This window comes from Vulpes lagopus, chromosome 7, assembly GCF_018345385.1.
Source record: "Vulpes lagopus strain Blue_001 chromosome 7, ASM1834538v1, whole genome shotgun sequence".
NCBI lineage: Eukaryota > Metazoa > Chordata > Mammalia > Carnivora > Canidae > Vulpes > Vulpes lagopus.
In genome coordinates this window covers 24,775,473-24,794,289 of record NC_054830.1, presented here as the reverse complement: position 1 = coordinate 24,794,289, position 18,817 = coordinate 24,775,473, and the positions used below count along the sequence as shown (strand labels likewise).

Genomic DNA, 18,817 nt, shown 5'->3' with positions numbered 1-18,817 from the left:
GATTGCTAATCCTGAGCCCTATTGCTACTGAGCTTATCCTGTTTGAGTCCAGCCACACAGACACACACACACCTGAATTTGAGATCATTCCCTAAATGCATCTTGAATCCTGACTTTTTGCTTCTCCCATGGGCATTTCTCTGCCTACCATAAGCTCCCTGGAGGGGGGAATGTTTATAACTTCTCTTCCCAACCTTTCCGACAGTTATAACCTCCTTCCAGGCAAGAAGCTCTCCCTCCTGCCTCAGTGGCTTCTCTCCTGCCACATGCCCACCCCGGCTTCCCATTGGTTCCTCTGCAGAGATGGATGGTTACTAGTCAGCGTTGTCCTCCTGACATCTGCAGGACAGGCTGTGCTTCTTAACCACATGTGTGTGCATGGCTGGCATGGATATGAGCAGGGGAAGGGAGAGGGGGAGAAGGAGGAGGAGCAGGGGGAGACAGGCAGGTTCCCCACTGAGCAGGGAGCCCAACACAGGCCAGATCCCAGGACCCTGAGATTATGACCTGAGCTGAAATCAAGTCAGACATTTCACTGACTGAGCCACCCAGGTGCTCCCCCTAAAGCTGTCCTTTAAAGCCATCTGGGTGCTAATGTTTGGCTGGGGGGAAGGAAGATGGATACTCTTAGGATGCCAGATTAGATTGTTGAAGGGATTCCAGCTAATGTGAATGATCTGGAAGCCTGGCTGGTGATGGAATACAAGGGTTGGGGGAAGCCTACAGTTAGAGACAGTCCTTCTCTTAGTATGTTTCCTGGCAGTTTCCCCAGCCAAAAATGGTGTATCCAAATTTCCTGAGACTGCCTAGGATGGACAGATTTGCTCTGATCCTGTTTCTTTGCCTATGAGGCGTTTTGAGTAAGGCCCTGCTAAACTGGTGCCCTCCCACAAGGAACCCCCCCCGGCCACATTCTTCCAAAAGCATGCTGTGCCCTGTTTGATGGGGCTTATCTCTATATGAGAGGGGCTACATCCTTTGAATCTGGAGGCAGGCACATCTGGTTATGAATCTCAACTTGGCTGCTTACCAGCTATTTGACTTTCGGCATATGGCTTAACCTCTCTGAGTCCTAGTTTATCTCATCTGTAAAATGGGGTAATGATAATATCGCCCATTATACCATAATTTATATGAAAGTATGTTATGATACAATGCTGTATTATTTATTTAAAAGTATATAATGCCTAGGCACTTGGCTGGTTCAGTTGGTAGAGCGTGTAGACTCTTGATCTTGAGGGCAAGCCCCACATTGGGTGTAGAACTTACTTTATTTTATTTTATTTTTTTTAAAAAGAACTTACTTTAAATAAATAAAAGTATTTTAAATATATATATATATCCATTATAATGTATCACGTATTATATATTTGTACATAAATACTTATATATATAAAACATTCTATAGCACCATCATAACACTCCCTGTATATCATGTACTAATAATATACTGTAACATAATAACCTATTATATTGTGAGACTTACATTATTAGGGCACAGTGCCTGGCACATCATGTAATTTAATCACTGTTAATTGTTGTGATCATAATTTTCTGTGGACATGTAAAACAGGGGTCCATTTATTCACAATGTTCTGCTTGTTATATGTTGTTGCTTTGGAATCAGTGAAGCTCATCAAATAGTTAGGAAAGTAAAGCCCAATTATAACCTGGGAGAGGAGGAAACAGTATCCAGGGAGATGTTTTGTTAAATTCTAAGTTTTTTTTTTAATCCCAAGGGAGAAATGCTTTTTTAGAAGAACTTAGACCAACATGTTACTTAATAGAGAAGTGTATTAAATCTAAATAACCACCCACATGTTCTGTTTGCCTTGAGATGTTATTAGCCTGGGTTTTTATTGATGTATGTGTGGGTGAGGAGGAGAGTGAGGCAAGTGGGGCTGGATAGAAGACACAGCAGGTGGGAGTTCCCATCGTTTTGGGTGAGTTGTCTCAGCTTTTCTATGTCAGATCTGGGCCTCTGGTCGAAGGCTATTTTTGGAGCCAGAATTTGGGAGGAGGGAACGGAGCTCATGCTGACTTCTTTGAGAACTTAGCAGTGATAGACCTGGATTTGGAACGCTCATCTTGTCTTGACTGCGTACTTGATGTTGTTTCTCCTGTTTTGCAATATAGGCAGTGTGAAAGCCCAAGAGATGAAGCCTCATGGTTAGGGTCACGCAGCTAGTGACACACTGTGGGATCTGAGGTCAGACAACTGAGACCAGAATCCTGATTTCACCTGTGTGCTGATAGTTGGCACTTAATATCCTTAGGCCTCGGTTTTCTTATCTATTAAATGGGTACAGTGACAAACCCTAGCTCTCAGTGTGAGAGTCGATGAGATTAATCCCGTGAAGTCTTAGCATGTGCAGTTTTAAGTACACAATACCTGTTAGTAACTGCTGTTGTTATTATTATTATTATCACCTTGCATTTGGCTTATTTATCTTTCATGTGGTAGAGCCAATGAAGATTTTTACTTAAGCTTCACATATGGCAGAGCCTGTGCAGTGGTCACTCCTGCCTTGTGTCCCTACTGATCATGGCAGGGAAGTAAAAATACAGGTGTGGCTATCATGGGAAAAACTGACAACGCCTTTTTGGTACATCAGTGACTAAAACTTCAGAGAAAGTCCAAGATGGACCTTTCTCAGGGATGCTTTGCAGTGAGGTGGTACTTTGAGCAAACATGAAAGTTGAATTTCCATATTGACAGACACAACATTTTTAGGAAGGGTAATTTATTGTCCCGTAAAAGCATTGTAAAAGGTGTCCCTGTAGGTATGTTGGCAGCTATAACATTGGATTTACTCCTTGGGACAGAAATAAGGTTTTGCTGGTGTGTCTGGAGCTCCCCAGCCACACTACTGGTTTTTTTCCTTCCCCATACTGTTTACCCACATCCTGCACCCACCCCTAGAGCTTGCCTCTGTCATAGGTAAGGATACTGAATCATATGGAGGGGTTAATAGATGAGAAAATCAGTTCCAACTGGTTAGGCAGTGGCTACATGTTAGAAATATGGATTCTCCTTTAAATGTTTGCAGCTCAGGTGTGGCTTGCACCAGGTAGGGTTCCAGGCTCGCCCAGAGCTGTAAATACCACCTGATGGCATCCATTTGGGAATTGTTTGTGTGTGAGAAATAAAGATCAAGATCGGGAGCTTGGTCTGATTTCTTTTTATTGCAACCCAGGTTGAATTTTCTATTCAATTTGAATTTTTAGGGCTGGGGGCTTGACTATTTCCAAGGGACTCTGGAACTTTGGTCCTGAGGTGCTGGAAAGGAGTTTGGAGTACATTTGGCTGCTAAGGGTTGCGGAGCTGTAGGAAAGCCCAGTGCCTCATCGGCCAGAACCGTTTCTCGAAGCATCTCTCTTTCTGGTAAAACTGTATCTGAAATAGGTGATTTCCTTTGAGTGTCGAACCCATGAGTAACGAACATGTTGTCTTGTCTTTTCTCCTCTTCTAGGCCTAGGCGGCAGCGGCAAAACAACTTCCCCATGTTCCCTTCCCCCAAAGCCTGGAATTTCAGAGGGGTAAGTGTTTTCCTGGGAGCAGTCCCTGCTCTTCTACACCCTATTCTGGCCTCTCCAGAAACGGTGCTACCAGGAGTTGGCTTTATTAATCAGTCTCTGCCAAAAGAGCTGTGTTTTAGCACTTGGAGAAATCATGTTTGTATCAGCAGTTGTGGCTTAATTACAAAATGTGTCTCAATAAGCACCCACTGGTGTTTGCCCTGTAGGTCTTGGGCTACTGGAAGCATCTGGTAAAGAAGCCACATCAGGGTTGGTGGGGTGGGGTGCATTGTGCCTGTTTTCCTGGGAACCTGGAGGGACCCAGTGCACAATGAAAAAAGGAAAATCTGAAATGGACAATCTGTTAAAATGTAGATTTACAACTTCATGGGGAGCTTGGTTTTCCAGAAGGAGAAGTCTGCAAGCTCCAAACAGATTTTTAGGGGGAGTCAGAAAAATCTCCCAATCATAAAACCAAAAGCTGTAGACCTTTAAAATTGTATAGTCAGCTCTAACCATCTCTTGATGCAAAGTTCTCTTCCTTAACATAATAATGTTAATAATAATAATGATAATAAAGTGTATGGAAGCCCTACCATTTGCTAAAATGCATTCTAGCTCTGACCTTAGGAAGAAGACCCTTGCATGTGTAAAGAATACTCAGAGCTTGTTTCACCGCCCCCTGCCAGCCTTCGTGTGAGCTATTCCTTCTGCCTAGAACACAGCTCCCACTGTCTAGCACTGCACTCCTACACACACTGTAGCTGGCCCACCCACTTTATCCCTTGCGTCTAAGCCTTGACATCACCTCCTGTGGGGAGCTATCTAAGCTGAGGCATCTCCTATGGACCCCTGCACTTTCTTCTTATTGATAGGATAAGATCATTATTAGTGCCTGCTGAAAGGTGATATTAGAAGCTCCACGCATCAGGTGTGTAGAGATCTTGTTACTCTCTCTTGTCCACTGCTGTGTCTCTGGGCGTAGCACATACATGCTTCATTACTTTGTTGAATGAATAAACATCTCTCACATCCATCAAACACAAAGTCCACCTCAGATTGTGTTTCAAGTTCACATCTTTGGTCTTCTCAGCTCTGTTTTTACTAGTTGAAATCACCTTTAATATCCTACCTAGATTCTTAGTTGTTTTCTCCAAGTGTGTTATTAAAAATAAATATGGATCATGGCTCTATTTTAACTAAGTTTACAGTATGGTTTTCACTGAGTACAAAGAGAAAGGTGTTGGTCTCCTAAGTAGACTTACTGAATGTAAGTCATCTCCTAAGTTATTTATGGTTTTGTGGATAAGATCCCCATTCCGCCAGGCGTGTTCAGTTGGATGATCATAAGCATTAGGTGGGAAAAGCCTTGTGTGGTCAAATAAACTTGGGACCCACTGAGAGCACCTCATTAAATATGTTCACCACGGCGAGACTTCTCAGAGCCTTTGATGTGTTGCAATGCTTGGAGACTGCATTAGGGAGAGTGAATAGAGTCGATGGCATTTCCCAAAGTCATTGCCCATAAATCGTTGTTGACAATATAGTTTGTACACACTTTGGAATGGCTGACATTTATTGTCAGTTTTCAACTGTAGAGAAATTATACCTTCTATGAGCAAGTTGGTCTTTTTTGAAAACATGTATTTTCTGCCTCTGGCCTCCCTTCAGGATACTCTACCCTTCCCTCTGATTCAGCAGTGGTCACTAGCCAACTACTGAGGTACATTTAGGGTGATCAACCACCCAAGTTTGTCAGTGATTGTTCTGGTTTTAGCACTAGAAGTTTCCAGGCAAACTGGGGCAATTGATTACCTATGGCCATACAACCTCTTTAGCTGTTTTCTCTTGAAAAATGTTTTGTGAATTCTTTTTTTTTTTTAAAGATTTTATTTATTCATGAGACACACAGAGAGAGAGGTAGAGGCACAGGCAGAGGGAGAAACAGGCTCCATGTAGGGAGCCCGATGTGGGACTCGATCCTAGAACTCCAGGATCACTCCCTGAGCCAAAGGCAGACACCCAACCGATGAGCCACCCAGGCATCCCTGTTTTGTGAATTTTTTAGCACAACTCTGTTTTATAGAAATTGCTGCTCAAAGGAACCTGTTAGATATACACTTGGTTTGGGGCACCTGGGTGGCTCAGTTGGTGAGCCTTCTCCCACTCCTCCCTGTTTGTGCTCTCTGACACTGTCTCTGTCTCTCTGAAATAAATAAATAAAATCTTAAAAAAAAAAAAAGAAGCTATACACTTGGTTTAAGTGACCGTTCATCCCTGCATGGTAACATTTGAAATTAGGGAATCACCATGGAAGAATCAGCTCAGAAGATTTTTCCAAATAGTTAAAATTGCTGGAGTAGAGTCTGCTAGGTGGTTAGATCAACTACGGTATTTATTTTGGCCCCCTGTCCTTGCTTTGATTTCTCCTGGCTCAGGGGCTTATTGATAAAATGAGACAAACTGACATCAAGATAGACCAGGGAGAGATGATCTGAGACCTGATCAATTGCCAGATTGGCCAAATTGATCTCTCTTCCTATTGGAGCATCATCTTCCATGACATAGAGAGTTAAGTAAGAGGGAACCCTACCGAGTGGAAACATCCTCAGTCCCAGCCAGGCCATGCTTTGTAACCATCACTATGGTAATTGGAACTAAAGAACAAGAAGGACCCAGAATGTCAGGGTGAAGACAGTTGAGGCATTATCTAGCTAATACATTTTCCCTAGTGAATTGTGACTCCCAGGCCTGTTAGATTGAGCCTAGGGCAGGGCGCATTTTCTATGAATGCTTTATTTTCTTCTTTATTGAGATGGGAATGTTTTAGAATCTGTGCACTAGTAAATTTCCTATATTTAAATATGTGGCAGAGGAAACCATTATAAACATTTGTCATTCCATTCTTCTTTGTTTTGTAAAGAATAAAGATCCTGTGTCAGTTCACTTATATTCTGGGCACAGGTGGATTTTGGGGATGGGGTGGGGAGAAGTGGTGGGGAAAGATGGATGATGGATGGTAAAAGGCAAGAGGACAAGAAACCATATCACTCTAGATGACAAACCAAGAGGGAGACACGTGAGGACTCAGGAGGGAGCTTGGAGCAAAGGGAAGAAAGGCAGTGGTTGGTGTCTTCATAGTCTGGAAAAAGAGATGTTTCAAAATAATTTTAAGGAACATCTTTCTCAGTGAGTTGTACTGTAATCCTCTCCTTGTCTTCCCTGGACACACTCACTGCAGATCTGCATTATTCCTCAAGGCATTAGGAGTAGGGTTTGTAGGTTGTTTTTTTTTTTTTTTTTAGGGGGCTGAAGCTTTTGGCTGTAGAGAGGTTCAGGAAGAGCTGGTGACCCTTAGATGACACTCTTTCTACCTACCCAGTGATTTAGCCCTTTTAGGAGTTGTCCTTATTAAGTGTAGTTTGGGTCTCTGGATTTCCACCTTTGTCTAAGCAGATGGAGGCCCTTGGTGTTACTAACCCTCCTGACATTCCCACCTTCCTGAACAAAGGGTGATGTTGTGCCCATCTTTCACCAGACTCATGGGTGCTGCATTTACACACATGGAGAGGAGCCAAGAGGGAGTTTTGGTTGGGGCAGTTATGGTGGGCACATTATCAGTAAAACCAGAATAGAATGACAGGAATGAGAAGGTAGGACCCTGAGGTGCTGTTACTAAGTGCTTCCGTCAGGTGTTCACTGCGCATCTGGTCCCCATCTGGTTGGGGCAGTGCTGAGCTCAGAATTTCCACCCTTCCCTTGTGCAAATATTTGCTACAGTTCCTCCTGTTAGCTCACACACACACACACACACACTCAGGGAGGAAACTTACCCTTGTGGAAGTGTGGAAATCTCAGGACCACAACTACTATTGCTATTAGTTAATTAGGAAACACTTAGCAAGACTTACTACTCCATACAAGCATTGTTTGGGTGTGAGAACTGAGGTTTCAATTAAGTATCAACCAGATTTCATGGCTGTGCTTGGCTTGTCTCTTTCTCCAGTGCCTGGGCTTTATTCTTGCCTAGGCCATTTGGGAAGAAATTTCTAGACTCTGAAGCTTTAGAAGAAACTTTGGACATTGTGGCCCTTACCTTTTAATTTTCAGATGTGGGAAACAAGGCCTAATGTATTATTAGTCAGGACTCTTTTGATTGGAAGTGATAGAAACTCAAAACTAGCTCACATGGAAAGGGAGATTGATTGGCTCATATAGCTGGGGGAAACTGAGGTGGGTAGGCTTCAGGTACAACAGATACTCCTTCTCAGCTTTGTCATTGTTGGGGTATTGCTCTTATCTTGCATACCACATGTGAACCATTTTGGAGGGAGAGGATGACCACAAATAGCTGCTTGTTTCCAGAGGAAAGAGAGAAACTTTTGATCCCAGGTTCCACATGTGAAATCCCAGTGTAGGACTCTGATTATCCTGGCTTGGGTCACATAGCTATGCCTTGGCCAATCACTGCAGTCAAGAAGATTGGACAGGCCTTGGCCACATGTTCCCTCTGAGGGAGCTAGATAAGGCAGCTCCACTAGAGCCACTTGAGGTAGGGAAGGGTCATCTGTTCTAAGGAGGAGTTTGGTACTGTTACCAAAAGGGAGTCTGGCTCCTACACAGACAAGTATTAATGGGGACTGCTCCTAGGGTCACTCAAAGTAAAGAGATCAGAATTAAAACCTGGCTTTCTGACAGCGGGTTGTGCACCTGTTCCACATTACCTTGACACATCCCAGGTCCTCCTGTGTTTGGAAGGAAATGCACAAACTTCAGCGTAGTTGAACATTTCTTGAAGGTCAGACTGAAATTTCTAAAATTCACTATTCAGTAGAGCGATAATCTCTCAAGATACTCAAAACATACACAGCCAGGCCAGTGTTCATTGCGATCTCACTGTGTCCACCCTGCAACAAAGGTGCCATAGTCTTCTCTTTCTTGCAGCCTCACTTTGTACATTTACCTCCACTTACTGAACGTCAGCTCCAGGCAAGGCCATGGCAGTCCTGCATAGTAGATGTGTTTATGTACATTTCAGGGATGAGGAAACTGAGCCCCACATGTGATAGCTTGCCTAAAATCACAGCTATAGTAGGTGACAGAGCCGGGATTTGAACCTGGGACTGTCCGTCCCCAGGCCATTAGAGTATATTGCCTCTTTAAAACAAAGCTGATGACAGGAACTCCTGGGTAGCTCAATGGTTGAGCATCTGCCTTTGGCTCAGGTCATGATCCCTGGGTCTGGGGATTGAGTCCCACATCAGGCTTACCACAGGGAGCCTGCTTCTCCCTCTGCCTATTTCTCTGTGTCTCTCATAAATAAATAAATAAAATCTTAAAGACAAAAACAAAACAAACCTGAAGACATACTTTTCTTTAAAGGAAATTAGACATCAAGATCTTTCTTAAAATGATAGGAACAAGCGAGTAATCTATGGTAAACTTTTCATCACCCAGAATCCCTTTTAGTTCCCTTCTACTCCTTTGGACTTCATTTTTTTTTTAAGGTTTGATCTTATCTACTATATTTATTAAAAAAATAATTTGTTACCCTATTTTGTATTTGTAATGATGAATACAATTTTAACAGCTCCATTAATCCCAGGTAACTAGCCCCTAGCATTCATTTAGGTTATACCAGGCATTGTGTTGAGTACTTTATGCATATATTACTTCCCAAAACAATCCCAACAGATAGGTGTTATTTGAGCCTCATCCTCATTTCATAGATGAGGAAGTAGAGTATGGTAGTTTTCTATCACTGCATAACAAATTACTACAAATTAAGCAGCCTGAAACACGAGCCATTCATTAGGTCACAGTTCTGTAGGTCAGAAGCCTGGGTATGGTGTGCCAGGTTCTCTGCTCAGATCTCACAAGACTAAAATCAAGGTGTTGGCAGGGGTGGGGGGGTCTTCTCTGAGGCACAGAGTCCTCTTCCAAGCTTATTCAGGTTATTGGGGGGAATCTAGTTTCTTGTGGTGGTAGGACTGAAGTACCCATTTCTTTGCAGATTGTCAACTGGGGGTGGCTCTTAACTTCTAGAGGCCCCTCTTGGGTCCTTGCCATGTGGCATCTTCCATCTTTAAAGCCAGCAATAGAAAACCTGCCTCATACCAAGTATCTCTTATGTTTCATATCTCTCTGACTTGAGGAAGAGCCCAGTTCCTTTTAAGGTCTCAGCAGATTAGATCACCAGGCAGATCATCTTCCTTTTGATTATCTGAAAGCCAATGATTAGTAATCTAGTCATGGGGGTGATACTTCCTTACATTCTCAGACTCTGCCAGCACTCAGAGGAGGGGATTAGGCAACAATGTACACTAGAGGCTGGGGGTATTGGGGTCCAGGCTAGAATCCTGCCTACTGAACAGAGGTTTAAAAATGGAGCATCTTGCTCAGGGTCACATGGCAAGTAAGTGGTGGAGCTGGCATTCTAACCTGAGCTCCTCTTATTCCAAAGCTCATGTTCCTTGCCAGCACCATTTGGGAAATTGTCTTCAGTATGAAATTACTAACCTCCTTATTATACAAAGGACTCTTGCAAATCAATAACACAAATTTGAAAACCTGATAGGAAAATAGTTGAAGGATGTGAATAAACAGCACAGGGACGCCTGGTGGCTCAGCAGTTAAGCATCTATCTTCTGAGCCTTTGGCTCAGGGTGTGATCCCGGGGTCCCGGGATTGAATCCCACATCCCCTGCATGGAGCCTGCTTCTCCGTCTGCCTGTGTTTCTACCTCTCTCTTTTTGTGTCTCTCATGAATAAATAAATAAAATCTTAAAGAAAAAACAGCACAGAAGAGAAAATATGTATGACCAATAAACAAAGTCAGTATCAGGGAACGTCACTAAACGTGTTCTGGCAAAACATCTGGGGGCTGATCAAATCTGGGCTCATAGAAGAGGTAGGCACCTACCCAACTGGGCTGTAAGACATTTGCCCCCACCCTGTCTCTTCCTCCTCCTCTCTCCCCCTGCCCCTTGCCTCCTTCCTCCTCCCACCCCCTCTCCCCCCCACCCATAGTGATAGTCTAGGGGCTGCCTTGGTGCACTCACAGGATGGGGAGTTTTACTATTCGCTGCATCTAGGCAGCTCAAACTCTGAGTTTGGTGGATAGTTTTTGGCAGTCATAACAAAAGCATAAGTGATGAAAAGGCACATGCTTTGAGGGCGCGATGCCAACTGTAAACGTCAGACAAGATACTTTTCAAACTGTTAGGTCCTTATCAGCAGAATGGGGACAGTAATGCCATTTCTCAAAACTTGAGACTTGGTTACAATGGATATAAAGTGATCTGAATAATGCCTCCATGTAAAGTGTGCAGAAAATATTAGCTCCTTGTAACTAGAATTCTCTTACACCTGAAATGACTGTTTTCCTAAATATGTGTGTTTGAGAGATGCCTTTTCTGTTTGGGGTGCCGCCTCAAAGGGAAGAACTGACTGTCTCTGGTTTCCGCTTTCCCCTCTTGCCTCATTTCCCTTCGGGCAATAGAGAAGCCAGCCCTTGAGCAGCTGCTGACACCTGTGAGGGTAAGCCCCTGTCATCATCAGTCTGCTGACACCAGCAATATGTCAGACACACTGAAGCTCAGTTTTAGATTCAAAAACAGTTTCTTTTTTGGTCACATGTGAGGTCTGTGGAGACATAGTAGCTTTTATGACAATCGTGCAAATTCTGAACTTTGGTAGCAGAATTATAGATGCCTTTGTCTATTTTATGTAGTTATTCAATTATTCCCTTTTGTGTTCCAGAATTATGCAGGGTAAAAGATGATTTTAACTTTGTTTTCTGGGTTAAGAAATCTTAGTTGCAGGGATGCCTGGGTGGCTCAGTGGTTGAGCGTCTGCCTTCCACTCAGGTCGTGATCCCAGGGTTCTGGGATCGAGTTCTGGATTGGGACTCCCCAAAGGGAGCCTGCTTCTCCCTCTGCTTCTGTCTCGGCCTCTCTCTCTGTGTGTCTCTCATGAATAAATAAATAAAATCTTTAAAAAAATAAATCTTAGTTGCAGATGATAGAAACAACTCAAATTGGCTTAAAAGAGGAGAGGTTTTAAAACAGTAGAGGTCTGGGGGAGTATCTTATGGAATGAAGTTGGGCCTTAGGAGCCACTGGATCTGGACACCAGGAGCCCAGGAGGGTTTTTTTTTTTTAAATAAATTAATTTTTATTGGTGTTCAATTTACCAACATACAGAAAAACACCCAGTGCTCATCCCGTCAAGTGTCCCCCTCAGTGCCCGTCACCCATTCCCCCCCACCCCCCGCCCTCCTCCCCTTCCACCACCCCTAGTTCGTTTCCCAGAGTTAGGAGTCTTTATGTTCTGTCTCCCTTCCTGATATTTCCCACACATTTCTTCTCCCTTCCTTTATATTCCCTTTCACTATTATTTATATTCCCCAAATGAATGAGAACATACACTGTTTGTCCTTCTCCGATTGACTTACTGCACTCAGCATAATACCCTCCAGTTCCATCCACGTCGAAGCAAATGGTGGGTATTTGTCATTTCTAATGGCTGAGTAATATTCCATTATATACATAGACCACATCTTCTTTATCCATTCATCTTTCGATGGACACTGAGGCTCCTTCCACAGTTTGGCTATTGTGGCCATTGCTGCTAGAAACATCGGGGTGCAGGTGTCCCGGCGTTTCATTGCATCTGAATCTTTGGGGTAAATCCCCAACAGTGCAATTGCTGGGTCGTAGGGCAGGTCTATTTTTAACTCTTTGAGGAACCTCCACACAGTTTTCCAGAGTGGCTGCACCAGTTCACATTCCCACCAACAGTGTAAGAGGGTTCCCTTTTCCCAGGAGGGTTTTGGACTCCTTTTTGTTATTTGTTGCATTTTCTCTACAGACTGACTTCTTTCATTTCTCTATGCTATGGAAATGCAACTATCCACACAGAGCAGCCTCTTCCCTCTCTGAACCAAAATTACTGGGGAGGGATTTTGATTGGTCCAACTTAGGTCAGGTGGATACTCCTGGACCAATCAGCAGTGGCCAGGGAGTGGGTCTTGCTGTACCACTATGTTGGCTCCTATGTTAACTAGGAGGAAGAAGGAGGCAGTTTCCAGAAGAAGGGGAGAGGCACTAAGCAGATACTAGCAATTCTTGTCTATGAAAGTCTTCTCCACCCATAGTAAAGCATAGTCATCCTGATTCCCAAGGTCTGGCTTCTCAGATGGACAAAACTAGCTCCTCTTCTTTCATGTTTGGTTAGAAGCTTTCCTTTTAGTTGTTTCATGTTTGGTTAGAAGCAGTCCTTTTAGTTGTGTTGCTTTGTTTTGTTTCAACAATAATAGTCTGACCTGGGAGCAAGAATAGACATAAATATAAGACAAAATAATAGACATAAAGAATAAGACATAAAACATAATTGTCTTCTGAAATAGTTGAAATAATAGCAGATCCTGGAAAATTACATTCTGAAATGGCTTAAGGCTGTTGCTATAATATTGGAAACTATTGGAGTTTAGTCTTGGGTTTTAAATAGAAAATAGCCTAAACATCAGTCTCATATTGCTTTGTGGTTTACAAAATTTATGACTTTCCATGGAGCTTTTTATTTTTCATTTTATTTTTTTAATTTTTCATTTTAACCAAATTTAGCTTTTATTGCACAAACAGTATCAGGGCAATGATCCTGTTACCTTCAGAAGGCCCTGATGCTATTTGCAGATGTGGGAGGAGATTGCAGAACCAAGGGGATCTACCTATTTGGAAAATCCCTTCTCTGAAGCTGAACCTTCCACCTCAGTTTTCCTTTTCCCCCTCCCTGTTAGGTTTTATTTTATGTTTCCTGCCCATGTGAGAAGCTGGGGATGGGAATTACAGCTTTTTGCATGGGGGTTAGTAAAGGTCTTGTCACTGACTTTTCTTCTCTCCCATAAATCTCTTCCTCTTCACAGTTGATGGCCTATTTAATGGATTGGACTTGGGGTTTAGTTCACTGTGATCTGTATACCCTTCCCCGCCCCCCAGCCTTTTTAAGTGCTCACATCACACTGTCCGTTAAACCACTTGAAACACACAATGAGAAGCAGAGGGTGAAAGCTAGCTGCAGAGAGGATGCAGACCGGATGGAAAGATCCCCTCTGACTCATGGAGTCCATGATGCTAATAGGTCCTTTCTCTCTCTCTCTACTGCCTTGGCCTTCCCTGTGGAAGATGTGGTCGATGATGATGATGCAAAGTTGAAGTTCACACAAGAGGCCCACAGACTGAAGGTGTTCTGGGTCAACGAGACAGATTTCTCTATCAAAAGACTCAGAGACAAGTATCCCTGGCCAGCAACTGCAGTTTGCCAATTAGGCAGATGAACAGCTGGCTAAGTTCTATTTTGTTTCTGTTTGGGGGGGGCAGAAAACTCATGGAGCCAGAATGGATATCTCCAATGGCGTAGCCAAATTAAGGTCTTGTGTATGTTAAGTGCTCATATGTATTTGATGCCTCTGTATATTTAGTATCTTGCCAGTCTCACTTCACCTCCTCACCATGCATCACAAACGCTTAGTAACCAGCTGCTTTTTCAATATTAGGTTCTTTTGTTCCCTACACCCTTTCCTATCTCTGTTTACCTTATACATGTTCTACTTACTAACCACTTATTTATACTTAACATAACCCAAAATAATTCTCCTTTTTAAAAAGATTTTATTAATTCATGAGAGATACACAGAGAGATCAGAGACATAGGCAGAGGGAGAAGCAGGCTCGCCGTGGGGAGCCTGATGTAAGACTTGATCCCAGGACCCCAGGATCATGCCCTGAGCCAAAGGCAGACGCTCAACCATTGAACCACTGAGGTGCCCCTATTCCTGATTTTGATGATTAATAAATCTTATAAACCCACTCATCTTCAGTAACTGAAGTAAATATTTTCTAAAAGAGTTGCTTATTGCAAATTGATTACATAAGGCCCATTTTTAGATTTGCTACCCTTTATAAGCCTGATGATGACAATTCCCTTACTTGGTCTTCAGCACTCCATATTTGTCATCCTTTACCCAGGTTCTCTCCTTCTGCCATTCGGAAATCTCAATAAACACAACTCCTAGATCAGCCTTTTTGTGCATGACCATTGCTGCTGACTTCCACAAGGTGCTGGTAATAAAAACAGCTGGCTTAGACACTGCAGCAGCAACGTGGACCACCAGCGTCCTGACCTGGTTAATGCACATTCTGGGAGGAGGAAATGTTCTGTGCAGAGTGCTGCTAATACACAATGTGTTTTGAATCCTCAGGGCTGATTTGACCTAACCTCCCATTTAGAAAAAAAGAGGAATGAGGCTGCTTACTTTCTTGAGGGACAGAGACAGGAATTTGTTTAAAATCATAGCTCTGATTTGAGGAAAGTGCAGTGGAGTGGTATCAGGTAAATGCATTTAATTAATGCAGGTTCAACCAGACCTGTTCATTGAAAAGGGGGTAGGGAGAGAACTTACAACTCAGTGTTAGATGGGATGGTGAACTTGCTGTTCTGTTTGTCAATCCCAGTGAGGAGATGGTAATTCTAGGTCTTGATGTGGGCTTTTTGTATAACATGCTCCCTAAAAACAAGCAAGAGTTATCAGGGGCTAAACTGAAGATATATGTATAATATTTTTCTAGCAGTTTATGGAGAGAAGGGGTGTCAGACTTTACCTGGTGCCTTTCTAAGGAGTTACCATGGTTACTATTTTTACTCTGTTATTTTTTCAACTCTTTATAATGAAAAATTTTAAACATATGGAAAGTTGAAATATAACTGCAATGAACACCCACCCTCTGGAATCAACAATCACTAACATTTTACTCTGTGTATCTATCTATGTCTTGATCTATGTATGCATCTATCTATAGCTGTTTATGCAGTTTGGATTTTTTTACTATACCATTTCAATAGCAGATAACATTATCCTTCACTTTTTGATACTTCGATATATATGTCCTGAGAATAAGGTTTTCCTACATTACCAAGCCCAAGAAAGCTACTAATAATTCCCCAACATTTGCTAAGACTCATTCCATATTCCTGTTTCTGCAATTATCTTTTATAGTTGGTTTCCCCCAAAACCATCCAAAAGCCTTGCATGGCATCTGGTTGGATAGTTTTAAATCTAATCGAGACCACAGTTTTATTTTGTTACTCTGTTTTTAAGTCTTTTTTATTCTCAAATACTCCCCTCATCGCAATCCTTCCTACTTAAAATGACATTAACTTTTTGAAAAGACCAGCCCAGTTGCTTATGGAACGTGTTTCACATTTGAATTTATCTGATTGTTTCCTTATGCTATCATTTCACTTATTCCTCTGTCCTTCATTTTTATAAAGTGATAAGTTGAAAGACTTGGTTTCTTTCATGTTAAACGCTTTTGGGCAGGAAAACATCCTAAGGGATGCCAGCTACGTGGCATTCAGGGGCATGTTAAGAGGCACACAGCAGTAGGTTGTTTGTTATGCTGACTTGCTAGACAGGGTAGATGCTGATGGTAGTCCAGTCTCTGAGTGAGGAGCAACTCTGCTGTAGATTCCTTGATGGATATTTTTAATTAATTAATTAATAATTAATTATTGTCAGTCCACCTTTCCTTAATTTTTTAAAAAATTTAATTTCAGCATAACTAACATACAGTGTTATATTTAGTTTCAGGTGTGTAATGTAGTGATTCAACACTTCTATACATCACTCAGTGGCTCATCACAATAAGTGTGCTCTTAATCCCCTTCACCTGTTTCACCCGCTCATTCTCCTCTACCACCTCCTCTTTGGTAGTAACCATTAGTTTATCCTTGGTGGATATTTTAGAGCTCTTTGCAAAGCAAAAAAAATCTAAAAAACAAAAACCCAAAACCAAACAACAAAAAAACCAAACAGGCACTTGTTCTACTATCTCAAGAAAAGGGCTATTTAATGAGAGAATATACAGTTGTCAGAACCCAGGCTTTCTCTCTCTGGTCAGTTGCATTCTTCCTTTCTCTACCTTCTCCTTCTGATGCATAGGTCCTGCTCCAAACGTCTTCTTTGTGCATGTGGCACTATGGGCTGGTCTGACTCAACTTGATGTGATCTTTCAACAGCTCGCTCTCCTAAAGCTCACTGGGTAGTCTTCAGGTGCCCCATCTCCAAATCCCTAGAAAAACTCTGATCACATCAGCTTATCTTTCTTGGGCTGGGCCTCTCAAGAGGTGGGCAGGCTGCTGGCCAGTTCTTAGAAGGCCTTTCCTCTTCCTTGGTCCAGTCATGTGCAGTTAGAAAGTCAGGGTCAAATGGATCTGCTGTTTACCAGTTTAGGCAAGGGACTAACTTCCCTGAGATTCAAGAGTTCTCACTTGAAAATGTATCTAGCTCATAGGGTTCTGATAAGGAGTAAATGAAGTAATTCATATCAAATATTTAGCACTGGGTCTATGACACAGAAAGTGCTCAATAAATACTTCCCCCCGCTGCTACTACAACTTTTTTTAATCTTATGTTCACTCAGCAGGAACTGTGGGGAAAATGGGGCCAATTCCCCAGAAAGAAAATGTGGGGAAGATACCCCAAAACATTTCTAGGATGGTCGAAAACTTTCCATTTATTTACTATTTTTCCATGATATATAGTGATCATTTTAGGTCCTGTGTTCTGGGAGACTGAGGGGACCATTTGTTCTTTGCATGTGCCATTGAACAAAAAAAAGCCATACTTTATGCATATGGGGATATGCACCAATTTAGAGGGAGGAAAGAAAATTTCTAACATAAAAAGCTATTGAATGAATTTCAAATGCAGTCTGCATATATTCTGGAACATTCTAATGTATTTGTTCTGATAGGGATTGACCTATAGTAATTCAAATCTTATATATCTTGTGACATTTGGCAGTGGATTTAGTTCTGAATTTTTTAAATATTTAATTAATTAATTTATTTGAGAGAGACAGAGACAGTGAATGATGCATGAATGGGGAAGAGAGGGAGAGGATCCCCCCTGAGCAGGGAGCCCAACGCAGGGCTTGATCCCAGGACTCTGGGATCATTATCTGGGCCAGGGCAGACACTTAACCAACTGAGCCACCCAGGCACCCTGGAGTTAGTTCTGAATTTATTTTGCTAGCATCTCTCTGCATGAGCTGTCTCTCTGTACTATCACAGACTGGTACATCGAACTGGCTATTCTTGGCTTCTTAACCACAGCACCTTAGTTGCCCAATGAAAATATCCAACAAATGTCTACATTTTTCTCATGTTTGTGGTTTCAATTGCATTTTTATATATGGGAAAAATTAGCATCTTCTTTTGAAGGATAAGAGAAGATTATTTTGATATTAAGGGAACATTTGAAATCATTGACTGAGGTCAGTCTAAGGATCGAAATTTTTTCAAAGTGTGGCTTTTCACCTACAGATTTAGTCAGCCTTTTTAAAAAGTGGTAATTTGGAATGCCAGTGAGGGTGCGGTAGGACGGATGCTATCACAGGTGTTCAGTGGCATTGTTACTTAATTATCTTTCTGGAAAGCTGTTTGTGTCAAGAACCATAAACATATTTATGGCCATTGGCCCAATAATTGCATTTCTATGGATCCATCCTATAGAAGTCACCCAATGTGTGGGTTAAGATTTATGCACAACAGTGTTTGGTGCAGCACTCATTATAATGGTAGAAAAAAGTGGAAAAAGTCTAAATGTCCAATAATGTGGGACAGTTGGTGTGAATTGTGTTGTATCCGTATGAGCATGTGTTATGCAACCATAAGGGGATATTGTGGAAGAGTGTTATTCAGTGAAAATGTGTATTGTGTTCTTAAAAGCAGGAAATAAAATTGTATATACAGTAATGATCCTGCTGGAAAAAAAATTAAACATGCTAAAATATTAATAATGAGTTCCTCAGACTAAATGAGTGTCAAGTGACATTTTTTCTTTGTTTTGTTTTGGCTTTTCCAAGTTTCTACAGGGTGTGTGCATATATAATTTTCATAATTGAGAAGAAAAATTGAGGTGAGAAGACAGATATTTGAATTGTAATTTTGAAGTGGAACTTCGAGTTTTTAGGTTTAAGAATAAAAATCATCCCAACAGGCAACAGGAATAAATCTAAGTCAGAAATTCAATGAATTGGCCTAAATCCCATGGTTACTTAAGATGGAATTTTAAAATAAGGCATCTGTTTATGGAGGAGTTTCAAATGTGAGAACTGGATGAAGGTGAACTTGGAGGAATTTTGTCTTCCTTTTCTAACATCAACAACAAATCCATAAATCTTACTTGGATATTTGAGAGAGGAGGAAAGCACCTTAATAAGAGTGAATGCTGTGT

The 18,817-nt window shown here is 41.9% G+C and overlaps 1 protein-coding gene across 2 annotated transcripts in view; it reads left to right on the top strand.

The window, feature by feature from the left end:
• The window catches only part of ARHGEF3 (Rho guanine nucleotide exchange factor 3), a 306,587-nt gene that overhangs the window by 94,486 nt on the left and 193,284 nt on the right, over positions 1-18,817 (top strand). For both annotated transcript variants that reach the window (XM_041761095.1, XM_041761096.1), the window contains exon 3: positions 3,474-3,540. In XM_041761095.1, the coding sequence (XP_041617029.1) occupies positions 3,474-3,540 (67 nt within the window). The remainder of the gene's footprint in view (positions 1-3,473; positions 3,541-18,817) is intronic.